General features: G+C 43.4%; 1 protein-coding gene across 1 annotated transcript in view; it reads left to right on the top strand.

Annotated features, from left to right (window-relative positions):
- Positions 1-492: 492 nt before the first annotated feature.
- The window catches only part of TRPM8 (transient receptor potential cation channel subfamily M member 8), a 167,000-nt gene continuing 148,092 nt past the window's right edge, over positions 493-19,400 (top strand). Inside the window, exons 1-2 of the mRNA XM_073634952.1 lie at positions 493-725; positions 1,228-1,375. Of these exons, the coding sequence (XP_073491053.1) occupies positions 1,260-1,375 (116 nt within the window). The 5' untranslated portion in view covers positions 493-725; positions 1,228-1,259. The remainder of the gene's footprint in view (positions 726-1,227; positions 1,376-19,400) is intronic.

The following is a 19,400-nucleotide window of genomic DNA, read 5'->3' on the forward strand; positions in this document are numbered from 1 at the left end:
GTGACAGTGTGACAGTTATATGAGATGGGAAAAAAATGTGTTAGCCATAACTGTACAGGAAAAAGCCACCTCCATACTTTTGCAATAAACACACAAACCTACTGTGCCGAATAGTAATCACTGTTCAGGAAATAGTAACATTTATAAGTACCCCAATATGATAAAGATGCTGAGTCATCAAGGTTAGCTATTTCTTTATTCTCTCACATAATTCTGTCCCATTATGGCCTATGATGATGATGATTATGATGATTATGTAGCTGGTGTGGCAAAAATATGGACCACTCAGTTCTAAACTGGCGACGGACCACAAAGATCCATAATTAATACTGAGTTTATAAAGTTTTATAAACATACATCTAAAAGAGAAATGCATTTGTAATTGACATGCTTGTTATTAAATGTGTTTATTTGGAGTGTTCTTTACGTTGCTTCCAGAATCTGCATTCTGTGTGTATCACAGGGTATTGTGCCTGAGGCAGTGCCAACACTGTCTCTGCCAGCGGGAGAGATGGGGCCATAGGGAGTATAAGGAGCCAGGAAGGAAGGAAGGAAGGAAGAAATGCAGAGTGATATAGGGAAGCTGGTCGGATCACATCAGATAAGCTTTGATGAAACATGTTCCCTGAGTTTACAGCAAGGCTGGATGGATCATCATTGAAGGAAAGATCATTATGATTCAGTGACAGTTGCTGCTATGGAGTTGCATTGCTGGTGAATAAAGGGTGAGTGTTCTTTTTTTATTACTGTAAATACCACAGTAACATTATATATGATTATATTATTTTCAATCTATAGCTTTCATGGTAGGCATTTGCAATTTTTACCTAAAAGCAGAATATTCCCTGCAAAAAATGTAACATTTCATTTCCAGGAATAGGGTTTGATTATATTGCTGGAAGCGTGATGAATATACATGGTATATCCTCAGTAGAAGGGGTGATTAGTTACATGATATGGTTGAAGATTTTACATGTCACATGACAGGGCATATATAGATATATGAATATACATTGCTTAAATGTACCGGTGTTGTTGCCCTCAATGACACTTTATAGAATGATATAAGGGTTCATTATTTGTGAGTTTTGAGATGTAAGAAGCAATATCAAGTGCTGTGTCAGCTTTTTATGTTCACCAATAAGATGCTAAAAATATTCAAATGCTTTTTTGCCACTTTTTTCCGGAACCCTCATATAATGTCCATCTTTCATTGGTGTTTCTTAGGCTACACTATTTTCTTTGCCTCCAGCTTTGTAATGACCGTCAGGCCAAGCACCAGAAGATGGAGTCGGGAGTTTGTGCCACCCACAGAGGTTCGGTCTGCTTCCGGCTCCCGGGAGAGGTCGCACTCCAGGGAAAGATCCAGGCAAAGGCAAGTATTTCCTGTTCTTATGTGTTCTGGAGGAAGCATATAATGTACTAGACAACTGCATGTGACTTGAATGATTTGGTTTACAAATTTTCAGATGCAATTGCTGGTTTATCTGGTAAGCAAATGTTGCACTAGACAGCATTTCCAAAAAATGCTTACAGTTGTAGTACTTACATAAACCTGCAAGTTCTTAATGTTAATTCCTAATATGGTAAATGGGATATGATTGATGATAAGATGCCATTAAACAAACATAAAGACATGCGGTGTGATAAAATACATGCTTAGGAGTACATAGACATAACAGGAGAAATAATAGCTTTTTTCAGTCTTAACTTTGTTATTTTTTTTATATTTATGTACATTATTTACACAATGCAGATATCCCAATGTGAATTTTATTGGTTTAGCAGTATGTTCAAATGCATTGCCTCTGGATGGTCTCACATGTAAAGATGCACCCTTTATAATTAGAATGTGTATGTATACTGTGTATATATGTTTATATATACACTATATTACCAAAAGTATTTAGGCGCCTGCCTTTACACGCACATGAACTTTAATGTCATCCCAGTCTTAGTCCGTAGGGTTCAATAATGAGTTGGCCCATCCTTTGCAGCTATAACAACTTTAACTCTTCTGGGAAGGCTGTCCACAAGGTGTAGGAGTGTGTCTATAGGAATGTTTGATCATTCTTCCAGAAGCGTATTTGTGAGGTCAGGCACTGATGTGGACGAAAAGGCCTGGCTTGCAGTCTCCAATCAAATTAATCCCAAAGGTGTTCTATCGGGTTGAGGTCAGGCCAGTCAAGTTCCTCCACCCCAAACTCGCTCATCAATGTCTTTAAGGACCTTGCTTTGTGCACTGGTGCACAGTCATGTTGGAACAGGAAGGGACCATCCCCAAACTATTTCCACAAAGTTGGGAGCATGAAATTGTCCAAAATGTCTTGGTTTGCTGACACCTTAAGAGTTCCCTTCACTGGAACTAAGGGGCCAAGCCCAACCCCTAAAAAACAACCCCACACCATAATCCTCCCTCCACCAAATGATTTGGTCCAAAATTCCCATAGACACACTCCTAAACCTTGTGGACAGCCTTCCCAGAAGAATTGAAGCTGTTATAGCTGCAAAGGGTGGGCCAACTCAATATTAACTTCAGCCCCGGAAGGATTTACCCACTTCCTGACCAGGCCATTTTTTGCGATACCGCTTTTACTGAAAATTGCGTGGTCGTGCGAAGCTGTACCCAAACAAAATTGACGTCCTTTTTTTCCCACAAATAGAGCTTTCTTTTGGTGGCAGTTGATCACCTCTGCGTTTTTAATTTTTTGCGCTATAAACAAAAGAAGAGCAACAATTTAAGAAAAACCCCAAAAACTAAATTTTTTACTTTTTGCTATATTAATTATCCCCCCCCCAAAAAAGTCTTCCTCAGTTTAGGCCAATATGTATTCTTCTACATATTTTTGGTAAAAAATAACACAATAAGTGTTTATTGATTGGTTTGCGCAAAAGTTATAACGTCTACAAAATAGGGGATATATTTCTTTTTTACTAGTAATGGTGGTGATCAGCGATTTTTAGCAGGACTGCAACATTGCGGTGGACAGACCTGACACTTTTGACACTTTTTTGGGACCAGTGACATTTATGCAGCGATCAGAGCTAAAAATAGCCACTAATTACTGTATAAATGTCACTGTCAGGGAAGGGGCTAACACTAGGGGGCAATCAAGGGGTTAAGTGTTCCCTAGGGAGGTGTTTCTAACTGCGGGGGGAGTGGACTGACTGGGAGTAGAGAGAGATCGATGTTCCTGATCACTAGGAACAGCAGATCTTTCTCTGCTTCCCTGACAGAACGGGGATCTGTCTGTTTACATTGACAGATCCCCGTTCTGGCTCTCTGAGGAACGATCGCGGGTTGCTGGGCACGTGCAACAGCTCCGGCGTCACGCAGCAGTCACGTGCGCCCCCTATAGCCCTTAACCACTTAAGGACCGCCTCACGCCGATGTACGTCGGCAAGGTGGCACGGGCAGGCAGAATTACGTACATGAACGTGATCTGCCTCCCGCGGGTGGCCGAGGCGGTCCGCTTTTGTCCAGCGGCGATCAGAGGTGAGGGGGAGACCATCCGTTCGTGGCCCCCCCCTCGCGATCACCGCCGGCCAATCAGATCATTCCTCTGCTGCTGTATGCTAAACAGCAGCAAAGGAAATTATGTCATCTCTCCTCGGCTCGGTATTTTCCGTTCCGGCGCCGAGGAGAGAAGACTTCAATGTGAGTGCACAACACACACACAGTAGAACATGCCAGGCACACAAAACACCCCCCTTTACCCCCCGATCCCCCCCAGATCACCCCCTAATCACCCCTCCCCCCCCGTCACACTGACACCAAGCAGTTTATTATTTTTTTTAACCCCCCCTAACCCCCCCTAATAAAGTTTTAACCCCTTGATCACCCCCCGTCGCCAGTGTCACTAAGCGATCATTTTTCTGATCGCTGTATTAGTGTCACTGCTGACGCTAGTTAGGGAGGTAAATATTTAGGTTCGCTGTCAGCGTTTTATAGTGACAGGGACCCCCATATACTGCCTAATAAATGTTTTAACCCCTTGATTGCCACCTAGTTAACCCTTTCACCACTGATCACCGTATAACTGTTACGGGTGACGCTGGTTAGTTCGTTTATTTTTTATAGTGTCAGGGCCCCCGCCGTTTATTACCGAATAAAGGTTTAGCCCCCTGATCGCCCAGCGGTGATATGCATCGCCCCAGGCAGCGTCAGATTAGCGCCAGTACCGCTTACACCCACGCACGCAGCATACGCCTCCCTTAGTGGTATAGTATCTGAACGGATCAATATCTGATCCGACCAGATCTATACTAGCGTCCCCAGCAGTTTAGGGTTCCCAAAAACGCAGTATTAGCGGGATCAGCCCAGATACCTGCTAGCACCTGCGTTTTGCCCCTCCGCCCGGCTCAGCCCAGCCCACCCAAGTGCAGTATCGATCGATCACTGTCACTTACAAAACACTAAATGCAGGCCTGATCCCTGCGATCGCTAACAGTTTTTTTTGGTAGCATTTTGGTGAACTGGCAAGCACCAGCCCCAGGCAGCGTCAAGTTAGCGCCAGTACCGCTAACACCCACGCACGCACCGTACACCTCCCTTAGTGGTATAGTATCTGAACGGATCAATATCTGATCCGATCAGATCTATACTAGCGTCCCCAGCAGTTTAGGGTTCCCAAAAACGCAGTGTTAGCGGGATCAGCCCAGATACCTGCTAGCACCTGCGTTTTGCCCCTCCGCCTGGCCCAGCCCACCCAAGTGCAGTATCGATCGATCACTGACACTTACAAAACACTAAACGCATAACTGCAGCAATCGCAGAGTCAGGCCTGATCCCTGCGATCGCTAACAGTTTTTTTGGTAGCGTTTTGGTGAACTGGCAAGCACCAGCAGCCTAGTACACCCCGGTCGTAGTCAAACCAGCACTGCAGTAACACTTGGTGACGTGGCGAGTCCCATAAGTGCAGTTCAAGCTAGTGAGGTGGCAAGCACAAGTAGTGTCCCGCTGCCACCAAGAAGAAGACAAACACAGGCCCGTCGTGCGCATAATGCCCTTCCTGCTGCATTCGCCAATCCTAATTGGGAACCCACCACTTCTGCAGCGCCCGTACTTCCCCCATTCACATCCCCAACCAAATGCAGTCGGCTGCATGAGAGGCATTTTCTTTATGTCCTCCCGAGTACCCCTACCCAACGAACCCCCCCCAAAAAAGATGTTGTGTCTGCAGCAAGCGCGGATATAGGCGTGACACCCGCTATTATTGTCCCTCCTGTCCTGACAATCCTGGTCTTTACATTGGTAAATGTTTTGAACGCTACCATTCACTAGTTGAGTATTAGTGTAGGGTACAGCATTGCACAGACTAGGACACACTTTCACAGGGTCTCCCAAGATGCCATCGCATTTTGAGAGACCCGAACCTGGAACCGGTTACAGTTATAAAAGTTAGTTACAAAAAAAAGTGTAAAAAAAAAATATATATATATATAAAATAAAAAAAAATACCGTATTTATCGGCGTATAACACGCACCGGCGTATAACACACACCCCAATTTAGGAGGGAATTTTAAGGAAAAAAAACTTTTAGGAGGGAAGTTGAAGGGAAAAAACTTACATTTAAATGCCCATCATTGCAGCCTTCTCAGTGCAGCCTTGCCCCAGTGCAGCCTTGTCAGTGCAGCCTTGTCAGTGCAGCCTTCCCCAGTGCAGCCTTGTCAGTGCAGCCTTGTCAGTGCAGCCATGTCAGTGCAGCCTTGTCAGTGCAGCCTTCCCCCATTCACATCCCCAACCAAATGCAGTCGGCTGCATGAGAGGCATTTTCTTTATGTCCTCCCGAGTACCCCTACCCAACGAACCCCCCCAAAAAAGATGTTGTGTCTGCAGCAAGCGCGGATATAGGCGTGACACCCGCTATTATTGTCCCTCCTGTCCTGACAATCCTGGTCTTTACATTGGTGAATGTTTTGAACGCTACCATTCACTAATTGAGTATTAGTGTAGGGTACAGCATTGCACAGACTAGGACACACTTTCACAGGGTCTCCCAAGATGCCATCGCATTTTGAGAGACCCGAACCTGGAACCGGTTACAGTTATAAAAGTTAGTTACAAAAAAAGTGTAAAAAAAAAAATATATATATATAAAATAAAAAAAAATACCGTATTTATCGGCGTATAACACGCACTGGCGTATAACACGCACCCCAATTTAGGAGGGAATTTTAAGGAAAAAAAACTTTTAGGAGGGAAGTTGAAGGGAAAAAAACTTACATTTAAATGCCCATCATTGCAGCCTTCTCAGTGCAGCCTTGCCCCAGTGCAGCCTTGTCAGTGCAGCCTTGTCAGTGCAGCCTTCCCCAGTGCAGCCTTGTCAGTGCAGCCTTGTCAGTGCAGCCATGTCAGTGCAGCCTTGTCAGTGCAGCCTTGTCAGTGCAGCCTTGTCAGTGCAGCCTTCCCCAGTGCAGCCTTCCCCAGTGCAGCCTTCCCCAGTGCAGCCTTGCCCAGTGCAGCCTTCCCCAGTGCAGCCTTGCCCAGTGCAGCCTTCCCCAGTGCAGCCTTCCCCAGTGCAGCCTTCCCCAGTGCAGCCTTGCCCAGTGCAGCCTTCCCCAGTGCAGCCTTGCCCAGTGCAGCCTTCGATCCCCTGTCTTCAAAATCGCCGACCGCGATTTGAAAATGGCGCCGCCGGCGCCGAAATACACAGAGCCGGTCCTCGGCTCTTTCCGGCGGCTCTCGTTCACTTTCGGCTCCACTCGTAGTCCCGAGCGGAGCTATCCGAACCTAGCCGAGTAGGTTCGGATAGCTCCGCTCGGGACTACGAGTGGAGCCGAAAGTGAACGAGAGCCGCCGGAAAGAGCCGAGGACCGGCTCTGTGTATTTCGGCGCCGGCGGCGCCATTTTCAAATCGCGGTCAGCGATTTTGACATTTTGACAGCTCGGGATAGCATGGTATCGGCGTATAACACGCACCTGCGACTTTCCCCTGATTTTAAGGGGAAAAAAGTGCGTGTTATACGCCGATAAATACGATAGTTGTCGTTTTATTGTTCTCTCTCTCTCTCTATTGTTCTGCTCTTTTTTACTGTATTCTATTCTGCAATGTTTTATTGTTATTATGTTTTATCATGTTTGCTTTTCAGGTATGCAATTTTTTATACTTTACCGTTTACTGTGTTTTATTGTTAACCATTTTTTTGTCTTCAGGTACGCCATTCACGACTTTGAGTGGTTATACCAGAATGATGCCTGCAGGTTTAGGTATCATTTTGGTATCATTCTTTTCAGCCAGCGGTCGGCTTTCATATAAAAGCAATCCTAGCGGCTAATTAGCCTCTAGACTGCTTTTACAAGCAGTGGGAGGGAATGCCCCCCCCCCACCACCGTCTTCCGTGTTTTTCTCTGGCTCTCCTGTCTCAACAGGGAACCTGAGAATGCAGCCGGTGATTCAGCCAGCTGACCATAGAGCTGATCAGAGACCAGAGTGCTCCAAACATCTCTATGGCCTAAGAAACCGGAAGTTACAAGCATTTCATGACTTAGATTTCGCCGGATGTAAACAGCGCCATTGGGAAATTGGGAAAGCATTTTATCACACCGATCTTGGTGTGGTCAGATGCTTTGAGGGCAGAGGAGAGATCTAGGGTCTAATAGACCCCAATTTTTTCAAAAAAGAGTACCTGTCACTAGCTATTGCTATCATAGGGAATAAGTGTCGGCCTGGCGTCGAATGTAAACAGCAATTGCACCATGCCTGTGAGGTGTCACCGCGAACATCAGATCGAGGGCAGTAATTTTAGCAGTAGGCCTCCTCTGTAAATCTAAAGTGGTAACCTGTAAAGGCTTTTAAAGGCTTTTAAAAATTTATTTAGTTTGCCGCCACTGCACATTTGTGCGCAATTTTAAAGCATGTCATGTTTGGTATCCATGTACTCGGCCTAAGATCATCTTTTTTATTTCATCAAACATTTGAGCAATATAGTGTGTTTTAGTGCATTAACATTTAAAAAAGTGTGTTTTTTCCCCCCAAAATGCGTTAGAAAAATTGCTGCACAAATACTGTGTGAAAAAAAAAATGAAACACACACCATTTTAATCTGTAGGGCATTTGCTTTAAAAAAATATATAATGTTTGGGGGTTCAAAGTAATTTTCTTGCAAAAAAAATAATTTTTTCATGTAAACAAAAAGTGTCAGAAAGGGCTCTGTCTTCAAGTGGTTAGAAGAGTGGGTGATGTGTGACATAAGCTTCTAAATGTTGTGCATAAAATGCCAGGACAGTTCAAACCCCCCCAAATGACCCCATTTTGGAAAGTAGACACCCCAAGCTATTTGCTGAGAGTCATGTCGAGTCCATGGAATATTTTATATTGTGACACAAGTTGCGGGAAAGAGACAAATTTTTTTTTTTTGCACAAAGTTGTCACTAAATGATATATTGCTCAAACATGCCATGGAAATATGTGAAATTACACCCCAAAATACATTCTGTTGCTTCTCCTGAGTACGGGGATACCACATGTGTGAGACTTTTTGGGAGCCTAGCCGCGTACGGGACCCCGAAAACCAAGCACTGCCTTCAGGCTTTCTAAGGGCGTAAATTTTTGATTTCACTCTTCACTGCCTATTACAGTTTCGGAGGCCATGGAATGCCCAGGTTGCACAAAACCCCCCCAAATGACCCCATTTTGGAAAGTAGACACCCCAAGCTATTTGCTGAGAGGTATAGTGAGTATTTTGCAGACCTCACTTTTTATCACAAAGTTTTGAAAAATGAAAAAAGAAAAAAAAAAGTTTTTTCTTGTCTTTCTTCATTTTCAAAAACAAATGAGAGCTGCAAAATACTCACCATGCCTCTCAGCAAATAGCTTGGGGTGTCTACTTTCCAAAATGGGGTCATTTGGGGGTGTTTTGTGCCACCTGGGCATTCCAAGGCCTCCGAAACTGTGATAGGCAGTGAAGAGTGAAATCAAAAATTTACGCCCTTAGAAATCCTGAAGGCGGTGATTGGTTTTCGGGGCCCCGTACGCGGCTAGGCTCCCAAAAAGTCCCACACATGTGGTATCCCCGTACTCAGGAGAAGCAGCTGAATGTATTTTGGGGTGCAATTCCACATAGGCCCATGGCCTGTGTGAGCAATATATCATTTAGTGACAACTTTTTGTAAATATTTTTTTTTTTTTTTGTCATTATTCAATCACTTGGGACAAAAAAAAAATATTCAATGGGTTCAACATGCCTCTCAGCAATTTCCTTGGGGTGTCTACTTTCCAAAATGGGGTAATTTGGGGAGGGTTTGTACTGCCCTGCCATTTTAGCACCTCAAGAAATGACATAGGCAGTCATAAACTAAAAGCTGTGTAAATTCCAGAAAATGTACCCTAGTTTGTAGACGCTATAACTTTTGCGCAAACCAATAAATATACGCTTATTGACATTTTTTTTACCAAAGACATGTGGCCGAATACATTTTGGCCTAAATGTATGACTAAAATTGAGTTTATTGGATTTTTTTTATAACAAAAACTAGAAAATATCATTTTTTTTTCAAAATTTTCGGTCTTTTTCCGTTTATAGCGCAATAAATAAAAACCGCAGAGGTGATCAAATACCATCAAAAGAAAGCTCTATTTGTGGGAAGAAAAGGACACAAATTTCGTTTGGGTACAGCATTGCATGACCGCGCAAATTAGCAGTTAAAGCGATGCAGTGCCAAATTGGAAAAAGTCCTCTGGTCCTTAGGCAGCTAAATGGTCCGGGGCTAAAGTGGTTAAAGCAGCCGCTGTACAGCTATGGCAATTTGCGCAGGGGAGCCAACCTGCTGCCGTATAACACCCGAAGTCCACAATTATGCCAGACAGTGCCTCACTATATATATATATATATATATATATATATATATATATATAACTCATATAATATATAGATTCATTACACACAGAGTGATATATTTCAAGCACTTCTTTCTTTTAATTTTGATGATTATGGCTTACAGCTAGTGAAAACCCAAAATTCAGTATCTCGGATAATTTGAATATTACATAAGAACAATTAAAAAAGGATTTTCAGTACAGAAATGTTGGCTTACTGAAAAGTATGTCCATATACAGTATAGTATGCTCTCAATACTTGGCCGGGTATCCTTTTGCATGAATTACTGCATCAATACGGCATGGCATGGGGGCTGTGCCTGTGCCTGTGGCACTGCTAAGGTGTTATGGAAGCCCAGGTTGCTTTAATAGCGGCCTTCAGCTCGTCTGCATTATTGGGTCTGGTGTCTCTCATCTTCCTCTTGACAACACCCCACAGATTCTCTACGGGGTTTAGGTGAGGCGAGTTTACTGACCAATCAAGCACAGTGATACCGTGATCATTAAACTAGTTATTGGTACTTTTGCTAGTGTGGGCAGGTGCCAAGTCATGCTGGAAAATAAAATCAGCATCCCCATAAAGCAGGTCAGCAGAGGGAAGCATGAAGTGCTCTAGAATTTCCTGGTAAAGGTCTGCACTGACTTTGGACTTAATAAAACACGGTGGACCAACACCAGCAAATGACATGGCTCCCCAAATCATCACTGACTGTGGAAACTTCACACTGGACCTAATGCAACTTGGATTCTGTGCCTCTCCACTATTCCTCCAGACTCTGGGATCTTGATTTCTAAATGAAATGCAACATTTTTTTCCAGAGCACTTCATGCTTCCCTTTGCTGACCAGCATTATGGAGATGCTGATTTCATTTTCCAGCAGGACTTGGCACCTGCCCACACTGCCAAAAGTACCAGTACCTGGTACTTTTGATGTTCTTAGGGTCATAGTCTGCATTTTCCTTCCTCCAAACATGGCTAGTCGAGTTAATGCCAAAGAGCTCAATTTTGGTGTCATCTAACCACAGCACTCCTAATCCTTCTCTGAATCATTTAGATGTTCATTGGCATGACTGTACATGTGCCTTCTTGAGGAAGGAACTGTTTGGAGAAAGAAAAATGCTGACTATGAGAACACCATCTATACAGTCAAGCACGGAGGTGGAAACATTATGCATTGGGGCATGTTTCTCTGTTAAAGGGTACAAACCGACTTTGCCGCATTGAGGGGCCAGTAGATGGGGCCGTGTATTGCAAAATCTTAGACGAACCTTCTTCCCTCAGCCAGAACACTGAAGATGGGTCATGGATGGGTCTTCCAGCAGGACAATGACCCAAAACATACTGCCAAGGCAACAAAGGAGTTGCTCAAGAAGAAGCACATTAGGGTCATAGATTAATCCTATAGAAAAAAAGAGACCTTAATCCTATAGAAAAATTATGGAGGGAGCTGAAACTTCAACTTGCCAAGTGACAGCTAAGAAACCTGAAGGATTTAGAGAAGATCTGTAAAGAAGAGTGGACCAAAATTCCTCCTGAGATGTGTACAAACCTGATAACCTGATAACCAGGTTACGTCTTACCTCTGTGCTTGCCAATAAGGGTTTCTCCACCAAGTACTAATTCATTTTTTTTGCTTGGGTATCAAATACTTATTTCTTATTGTACATCAAGGGACACAGAGCCATAGTAGTTACTATGTGGGTTATAGGCCACCTTCAGGTGATGGACACTGGCATGCCCTAAGAGAAAAAGTGCACTCCCTATATAACCCCTCCCACTGCTGGGAGTACCTGGGAGTTTTTTCGCCAGTGTCTAAGGTGTTGGTCATGAGTAAAGATGTGCTGTGCTGAGCTCCACTGGAGCAATCCTTGCTGGGGCTATCCATGCAGCCGGATCCATTGAAAGTGTCTTTTTGGCCGAATTGAATGGTACCCAGGCCTCGTATCCGTAGAAACAAGGTCTTGCCTGTAACGCTTCCCTTTTTAGAGAGCTGGACCCCAGGATACAGTACTTTTTGGTATTAAGGCTGGTGATGGTGCTAATACAGGTGCAGGATTGTGGGTTTCCCTGAGGATCCCCAGCTCCTGAAGGTTTAACGGAGCCCACCATGAAGGGTGAAGATTGGGTCTGTTGGTTTACCACAGAAAACCCTGCGGCAGGAAAGGTAAGTGGAGTTTTCTAAGAAATTTTTCAAATTTTCTTATGAATGTCTCCTTTAATTTAGTTAATGTTGTCATGCCTATGCGTCACCACTGGGGGCTGTATAGAGCAGTTACCGTCTCATGCTTCTCAGAGAGCCCACGTTGTGTCTAGGAAGCAGCCGTTTCTTCTTCCTCCGGCTAGCAGCAGACCTCCGATAAGTCTGGGGGGTTCCCTCTTCCCACCAGACGCCCTCCTGTGCTGTTTTTTCTTCCCCTCTCCTTGAGGAAAGAGCGCAAAAAAACGGGCGCGAGCGGCACGCTGCTCGGCGGCTTCCAGACCCCCTTCGCCATTCCTTCTTCCCTCTCTGTGGATCCCATAGGATCGGAGCCCGCGCTCGCGTGGGAAAAAGCTCTTTTTTTAATAAAAGAAGGGAAGGGCCGTAGGCGACGGGGGCGGGGCTTAGCGCGGTGTTGGCGTCCTCCAACGTCCAGCGCCGGAGGTATGTTTTTAAAAGGCACCATTTCTGCTATTGCAAGCTGCGGAGGGACACAAGAGCAAAGGTGGCATATAAGAGGTTTGGTGACACAGGCATTCCTTTTGACACATTTACTACTGCATCAGGCTGAGCATTAATAGCAGTGACAGAGCTGGACTATTGCTCAAGCAGTGGATGCATTCCTTCTGGTAGTACCTCTGCTTTGTGCATTGGGCTATGGTGGGAAGGGAGGTGAAAAACACCTCAAAAAAGGGCTCTAGAATGACTTCTATAGTCACACGAAAGCCTAGATCCATCCCAGTAAAGATGGCATCCTCCCCTGAAAGTAATATGGCTGGTCAGAGGGAGCCATCAGGAGGGGCTGGTGTTGCAGCTGCTCTTAACACTGCAGCCCCTGTGTATATTACTAAGGAGGTTTTTTCTTCAGCCATTTTAAGCTTGGAGCAAAAAATTGATGCTTTAATCGCATCCCAGAGTGGAAGTAAGCGCAGCAGGTCTCCATCCATTGCTCAGGACCCTCTTGCTGTGGAACAAGGAGCGAGAGATGACGATTTTCTGTCAAAGGACCAGGAAGAGGCTGATGTCTCCTCTTCCGAAGAACCAAATACGGAAGTATTAGGTTCGCAGGAAAGGTTGTACAGTCTCTCACTGAATTGGTCCGCTCCACATTCTTACTGCCAGTAACGCAGTCAGTCGATTAGCCCACCTCTGGTTTGGGTTCACTAAAGCCTCCCCAATCTGTTCATGCTTTTCCTATCCATTCATGGCTAAGAAAGCTAATGTATTCTGAGTGGGAGCACCCAGATAAACAATTTTTTTCCTCCAAAAAAGTTTTCAATACTTTATACTATGGAGGAAGAGTTTTATAAGAAATGGGGAATTCCAGCAATTGACGCTGCTCTATCCTCTGTAAACAAGAACTCGACTTGTCCAGTAGACAATGCTCATATGCTAAAGGATCCAAAAGATAAGAAGTTGGAATTCCTTTTTAAGAACTATATTTCACTCGCAGGTTCAGTCGTTCAGCCGGCACTGGCAGCTATTGGAGTATCTCATTCCTTAAAGGACCAGTTTATAGAGGTACTCAAAGTTATTCCTGACCAGCAGGCCCAGGAGTTGGCCGGGATATCATAAGCGTTGTGTTTTACAGTAGATGTAATGAAAGATTCTATTCTTCAGGCCTCACGGCTCATGCTAGGGCTGGTACATGTGCATAGAATCCTATGGTTGAAAAATTGGTCAGCCGAAGCGCCATGCAAAAAGCTCTTGGCCAGTTTCCCTTTTCATGGTGAATATGTTATTTGGAGACGATCTGGATAAGTATATCCAAAGAATTTCTAATGGGAAAAGTTCCCTTTTACCGGTTAAGAAGAAGTTTAAGCATTTTTCTTTTAAATGTGCTTCTTCTCCAGTGCCAGGGGCATCAGCCTCCAGGCAGTCACGACGGCCTCACCGCCAGGTTCAAGAGGTAAACCTCAGGGTCAGTCCCAGGGTCAAAAGAGGACCTGGGGGAGGAAACCCACAAAGCAAAATACTAAAGCCTCCTTATGAAGGGGCGCCCCCGCTTGCTCGAGTGGGGGGAAGGCTTCTACAGTTTTCAAGGGTCTGGCAGGAACAATGTCAAGGTGGATGGGAGGCTTCCTCAATTTCTCTAGGTTACAAACTAGAGTTCTGAGAGTTCCCATCTCCTTGTTTTCTCAGATCAAACGTTCCCAGAGATCCAGTGAAAAAGAAGTCTCTCTTTCTAACTTTGGATCATCTCTTGTCTCAAAGAGCAAATGGGGATGTCAGACCCATTTTAGGTCTCAAAGATCCAAACCGGTTTTTGAATATCCGTTCTTTTTGCATGGAGTCAATCCGATCAGTAGTCTCCATCCTACAAGGGGGAGAACTTCTGGCGTCATTCGACATCAAGGATGCTTATCTCCATGTGCCGATTTTCCCCGCTCACCAGAAATTTCTACGCATCGAGGTAGAAAATCGTCATTTCCAGTTTGTAGCTCTGCCTTTCGGGCTAGCTACTTCACCTTGAGTGTTTACAAAGGTCTTGGCTCCTCCTTTAGCCAGGTTAAGGGCTCAAGGTATAACTATACTAGCCTACTTAGACTATCCACTCTTGATAGATTAATCGGTAGCCCGCTTAAACCAAAGTTTGGTCACTGCAGTCAGCTACCTGGAATACCTAGGTTGGATTCTCAACCTAGAAAAATCCTCCTTAAAACCATCAAGGAGATTGCAGTACTTGGGGCTGTTCATAGATGCAGTTCAGAAGAAGGTATTTTTGCCCCAGGAAAGAATCGGTTCCTTAAAGGAACTGATTCAGTTGGTCAAAACAAAGAAGAATCCTTCTATTCGACTTTGCATAAAGTTATTGGGAAAGATGGTGGCTTCTTTCAAGGCCGTTCCTTATGCGCAGTTTCATTCAAGACTGCTGCAAAACAGTATCCTGTCAACTTGGAACAAGAAGGTCCAAGCTTTGGACTTCCCAATGCATTTACTGTATCCACCAAAGTGCGTCAGAGCCTCAATTGGTGGTTAGTATTCAAGAATCTTCAAAAAGGAAAATCCTTTCTACCGTTTACCTGGAAGGTGGTAACAACAGATGCCAGCCTTCTGGGCTGGGGAGCAGTCCTGGAAGAAGCGTCTGTCCAAGGGAAATGGTCCAAATCAGAGATGACCTTGCCCATCAATATTCTAGAGATTTGGGCAGTACACCTGGCCCTCGAGGCCTGGACGCTCAGACTACGGTATTGTCCTGTCAGGGTCCAATCCGACAATGCCACAGCTGTGGCTTATATCAATAACCAAGGGGGCACGAGAAATCGTGCGGTCCAGATAGAGGTGACTCATATTCTATTTTGGGCAGAAAACAACATTTCTTGCCTATCAGCAATTTTAATTCCAGGGATAGAGAATTGGCAGGCGGACTACTTAAAGAGGAGTTCCACCCAGGGGGGCCGTCAAAAAAAAAAAAAATTAAAAGTCAGCAGCTACAAATACTGCAGCTGCTGACTTTTAATTGGGCACTCACCTGTCCCTGGGTCCAGCGATGCGGGGGATCGAAGCCCCGCTCGTCCCCCCTCTCCGCTCGTCGGCGCCGGCATTTCAACTGTGGGTGCCGGGCTGTGGCTTCACAGCCTGGCACCCACTGCGCATGCGCGAGCGGCGCCGCGCGCCGTGATTGGCCGCTCAATCACCTGGGACCTGTAATGGGTCCCAGATGATTAACAGGAGGGAGGGAGCAGAGCGGAGCCCTTCCTGTGCCTGGGGGGAAGTGATGTCACCAGCCCAGGCAAAGGAACAGGCAGACTACGAGGGACCACCTAGCAACAGGCATTTAGAGGTAAGTGAAAAAAAAAAATATCCAAATCTTTTTTTGTTTTTTTTTTTAGAATTTTTCCAGGTATTTTTGTTTTTTGGGTGGAACCCCACTTTAAGTCACCAACAATTGTTCCCGGGAGAATGGTCCCTTCACCCCGACATCTTTCTGTCAATATGCCAAAAATGAGGAGTTCCAGACATGGATCTGTTTGCGTCCAGGTTCAACAACAAGATCGACAACTTTGTGTCAAGGACAAGGGATCCGATGGCATGTGGAACAGATGCCTTGGTTTTTCCGTGGGATCAGTTTTCCCTGATCTATGCGTTCCCTCCTGTTCTGCTGCTTCCACGCCTTCTTCACAGGTTCAAGCAAGAAGGGAAGGAGGTAATTCTTATGGCCCCAGCGTGGCCCAGGAGATCTTGGTTTGCCGAGATCATAAATATGGCGGTAGGGGACCCTTGGACCCTACCACTGTGGCCAGACCTTCTTTCGCAAGGTCCGGTATTCCATCCTACCTTACAAACGCTAAATTTAACGGTTTGGCTATTGAGACCCACATTCTAAAAGACCTTGGGCTGTCAGCTTCAGTAGTTTCTACTTTGGTTAATGCTAGGAAGCCGGCCTTCAGAGTCATATACTATAGAGTCTGGAAGGCATATGTCTCCTGGTGTGAATCCAGGGGTTGGCACCCCAGAAAATATGTCATAGGTAGGATACTTGAATTCCTACAAATGGGATTAGAAATTAAGCTGGCCTTGAGTACTATCAATGGCCAGGTGTCAGCCTTATCGGTATTTTTTCAACGACCTCTTGCTTCACACTCTCTGGTTTGTAACTTTATTCAGGGGTAACGTGGATTAATCCCCCAGTTAGGTCACCCCTGAACCCTTGAAGTAGAATAGTAAAGTATCGAACCAGGCAGAACTTCAGCAATGCAGGTTTATTAACAGCTGATAACATACAGGTTTATGTTCAAAATATTACAATATACAGGTCTAATTTATACAGTTTCTTACAATGCATGCATATTAGATATAAATATTCTTATCCTCTAACCAAATTTAAACAATTGTGAATTGTTCTCACCTTGAACCAGAATGGGTCTTTACTGCCAATTCTTGGGAACCTCTCACCTGATAGGGACCAGCCGATCTGCCGGTCATCTGGTCCCCTCACAGAGTTCTGGGTTCCAGCTCGACCAAGTTCTTGAGGGAAATTCACCTGAGACCACATTCTGGAACAAGTTAAGAAGTCTTCTCTGACTCGTACGAGGAGACAAGTTAGGACAGATACTTGCCCATTGGTTCTGACCTCTATGACCCGTGCAATAGGGCAGCATACATAGAGTTCAGCCTTATGAGCTCCTATCTGACTTGTCCGTCTAACAATTGCAGAGCTTGCATTTATATACCATTTCACAAGTCTTATCTCAACTATCTTTCTTACCTATGATTGGTCGCTAAGATCTACATCAAAGTAACCAACCATAAATCTGACACCTGTTCTACAACCAGACAAACTTAATTATTCCCAAAATTCCTATATGTTCATTAAAGTTATTTATAACTGTTTTTGTCCAATTAAAAACACCTGTATAGAGACAGTCTGGCACCCAGCTGTGTTATCAAACTCTCCTTATCTTGATAAGATTTAACTAGCTTTAAGGATTTGCAGATTTACAACTTTGAGACAATTAACTTTCAATAACCCCACCAGATGTTTTATATGTTTCACTATATGCATGTATTTTAACAGTTTTAATGAGGGCACAAGCAGACCTTTGTTTGACCCTGTCAAACTTAATTAATGTTCTGTACATAACTTTCCTGTATTCCACCTAATTATTTTAACCACCTGTTTTCTTATCTGTCTGAGACCATTCTACATAACTTGAATCTATTCTAATGAACTTTCATCCAGTAGACTATCTTAATACATTTTCGAGAACACCTGTTTACAAGTACTTGTCATAAAGCAGAGGTCATTTAAAGTTCAACACTTATAAATGAAGACTTTCTAAATCTATGGAAAACACAGTATACATTATTAAAGATTAATAATTGTTGCTTTACTTATTGAATAATAATATTGATAAAACCACTACTATATAATAATATAAATAATAATAATAATAATAATAATAATCAATAAAATATATGCAAATCAATATATACAATATGAAATACATTGGCTAATATGAGATTCCACAACATTTCCCCCCTGTTGAGGCTTCACACAAGCCTCACAGCAATTACAATACAGATCACCCCCCATGCCCTTCAGAGACCCCATACACCCGACACTTATCACAAATTGTCCAAAAAATAAAAACAAATCAGTCCAAAAAATAAAAATAAATAAATAAATCAGTCCAAAAAATAAAAATAAATAAATAAATCAGTCCAAAAAATAAAAATAAATAAATAAATCAGTCCAATCAAAAACACTGCATCTTCTTCTGTAGCTGCAAAGTCCTTCTCCATATGTGGCACGGAAAACATAGTTGTCAGTCTCAGTGGCATTGTGATCATTCTTGCCACAAACTTCTTGCAACAGGCAACAGTTACTCAGCAACATCACATCAAGGATAACAGGGAAGAGGAACAATCCGTTCAGCTAGTGAATGAAAGCCAAGTATGTGGTCCCAAGGAGCATTCAGCAGACTCAGTCCCATAAGGCTCTGCCTTTTCCTGTATAGGTCTTTTCAGCTTAGCCAAGTACTTGATGTGTCTGGAGAGATCTCCTTCATCATCATTTGCTGGTCCAGTATCATAGCACAAGCTGCTTTGGATGCTGTAAGACACAAGTTCAGTGCATACCTGTTCTGCAAAGGTACAAGTCTCAGATGTTCCAGTTCCTCCTTTTATGCATGAAATCCTTCCTTTGTAGTAATTAACATTTGTAACAAGTTGCATCATGTCTTTTGCGATCACCGAATATTTGTCTGGATATAAAATACACTTCAAAAATATAGTTATAAAAAATAAAAATAAAAATAAAGTCAGTGTCAGGATACAATAGGCCTCTGGCAAGCATTTCAGGGCAACCTACAAAGCAAGCCATACCTACACTCTCATCTTATCTAATAACTTAATTTAGTGTGTTCCTTTTACTTCTACAACATCCGCCAAAATAATATACATATATCTATATAGTTTTATCATAATACAATACTCTTACAATATTAATAATATTTATTATTACAAATCCCTTGAAGTACATGTTTTCACTACAAAGTATTTTATATAGAATATTCTTTTACATTTCCCAATCTATACTATTTCCCATACAATAATTGTAAAATTTTTATCATTTCTTAACCTTGACTCCACCTATCAGTCACTATTACCCTGGTCATGTCATACTGTCAATATAGTCAGTCCAGATATTTCATTAGTTTTAATTTTGTAGTCTTCCCACAAAGTTTGCTAAACCCAAAACCATTTCACTTTTTGTCAATTTTTGCACATACTATACTGCAGAATATTTTACAATAACAGTCAGCATGGATCTCTTCTGTCAGTCACTGCTATACTGTCTAAGTCAGTAGCCTACCTCTCCTATGTCTTAAAACATAAATTATAAAACAAAATCAAGACAAATATCATAACATATCCCAT

Source organism: Aquarana catesbeiana, linkage group LG06, assembly GCF_042186555.1.
Source record: "Aquarana catesbeiana isolate 2022-GZ linkage group LG06, ASM4218655v1, whole genome shotgun sequence".
Lineage (NCBI taxonomy): Eukaryota > Metazoa > Chordata > Amphibia > Anura > Ranidae > Aquarana > Aquarana catesbeiana.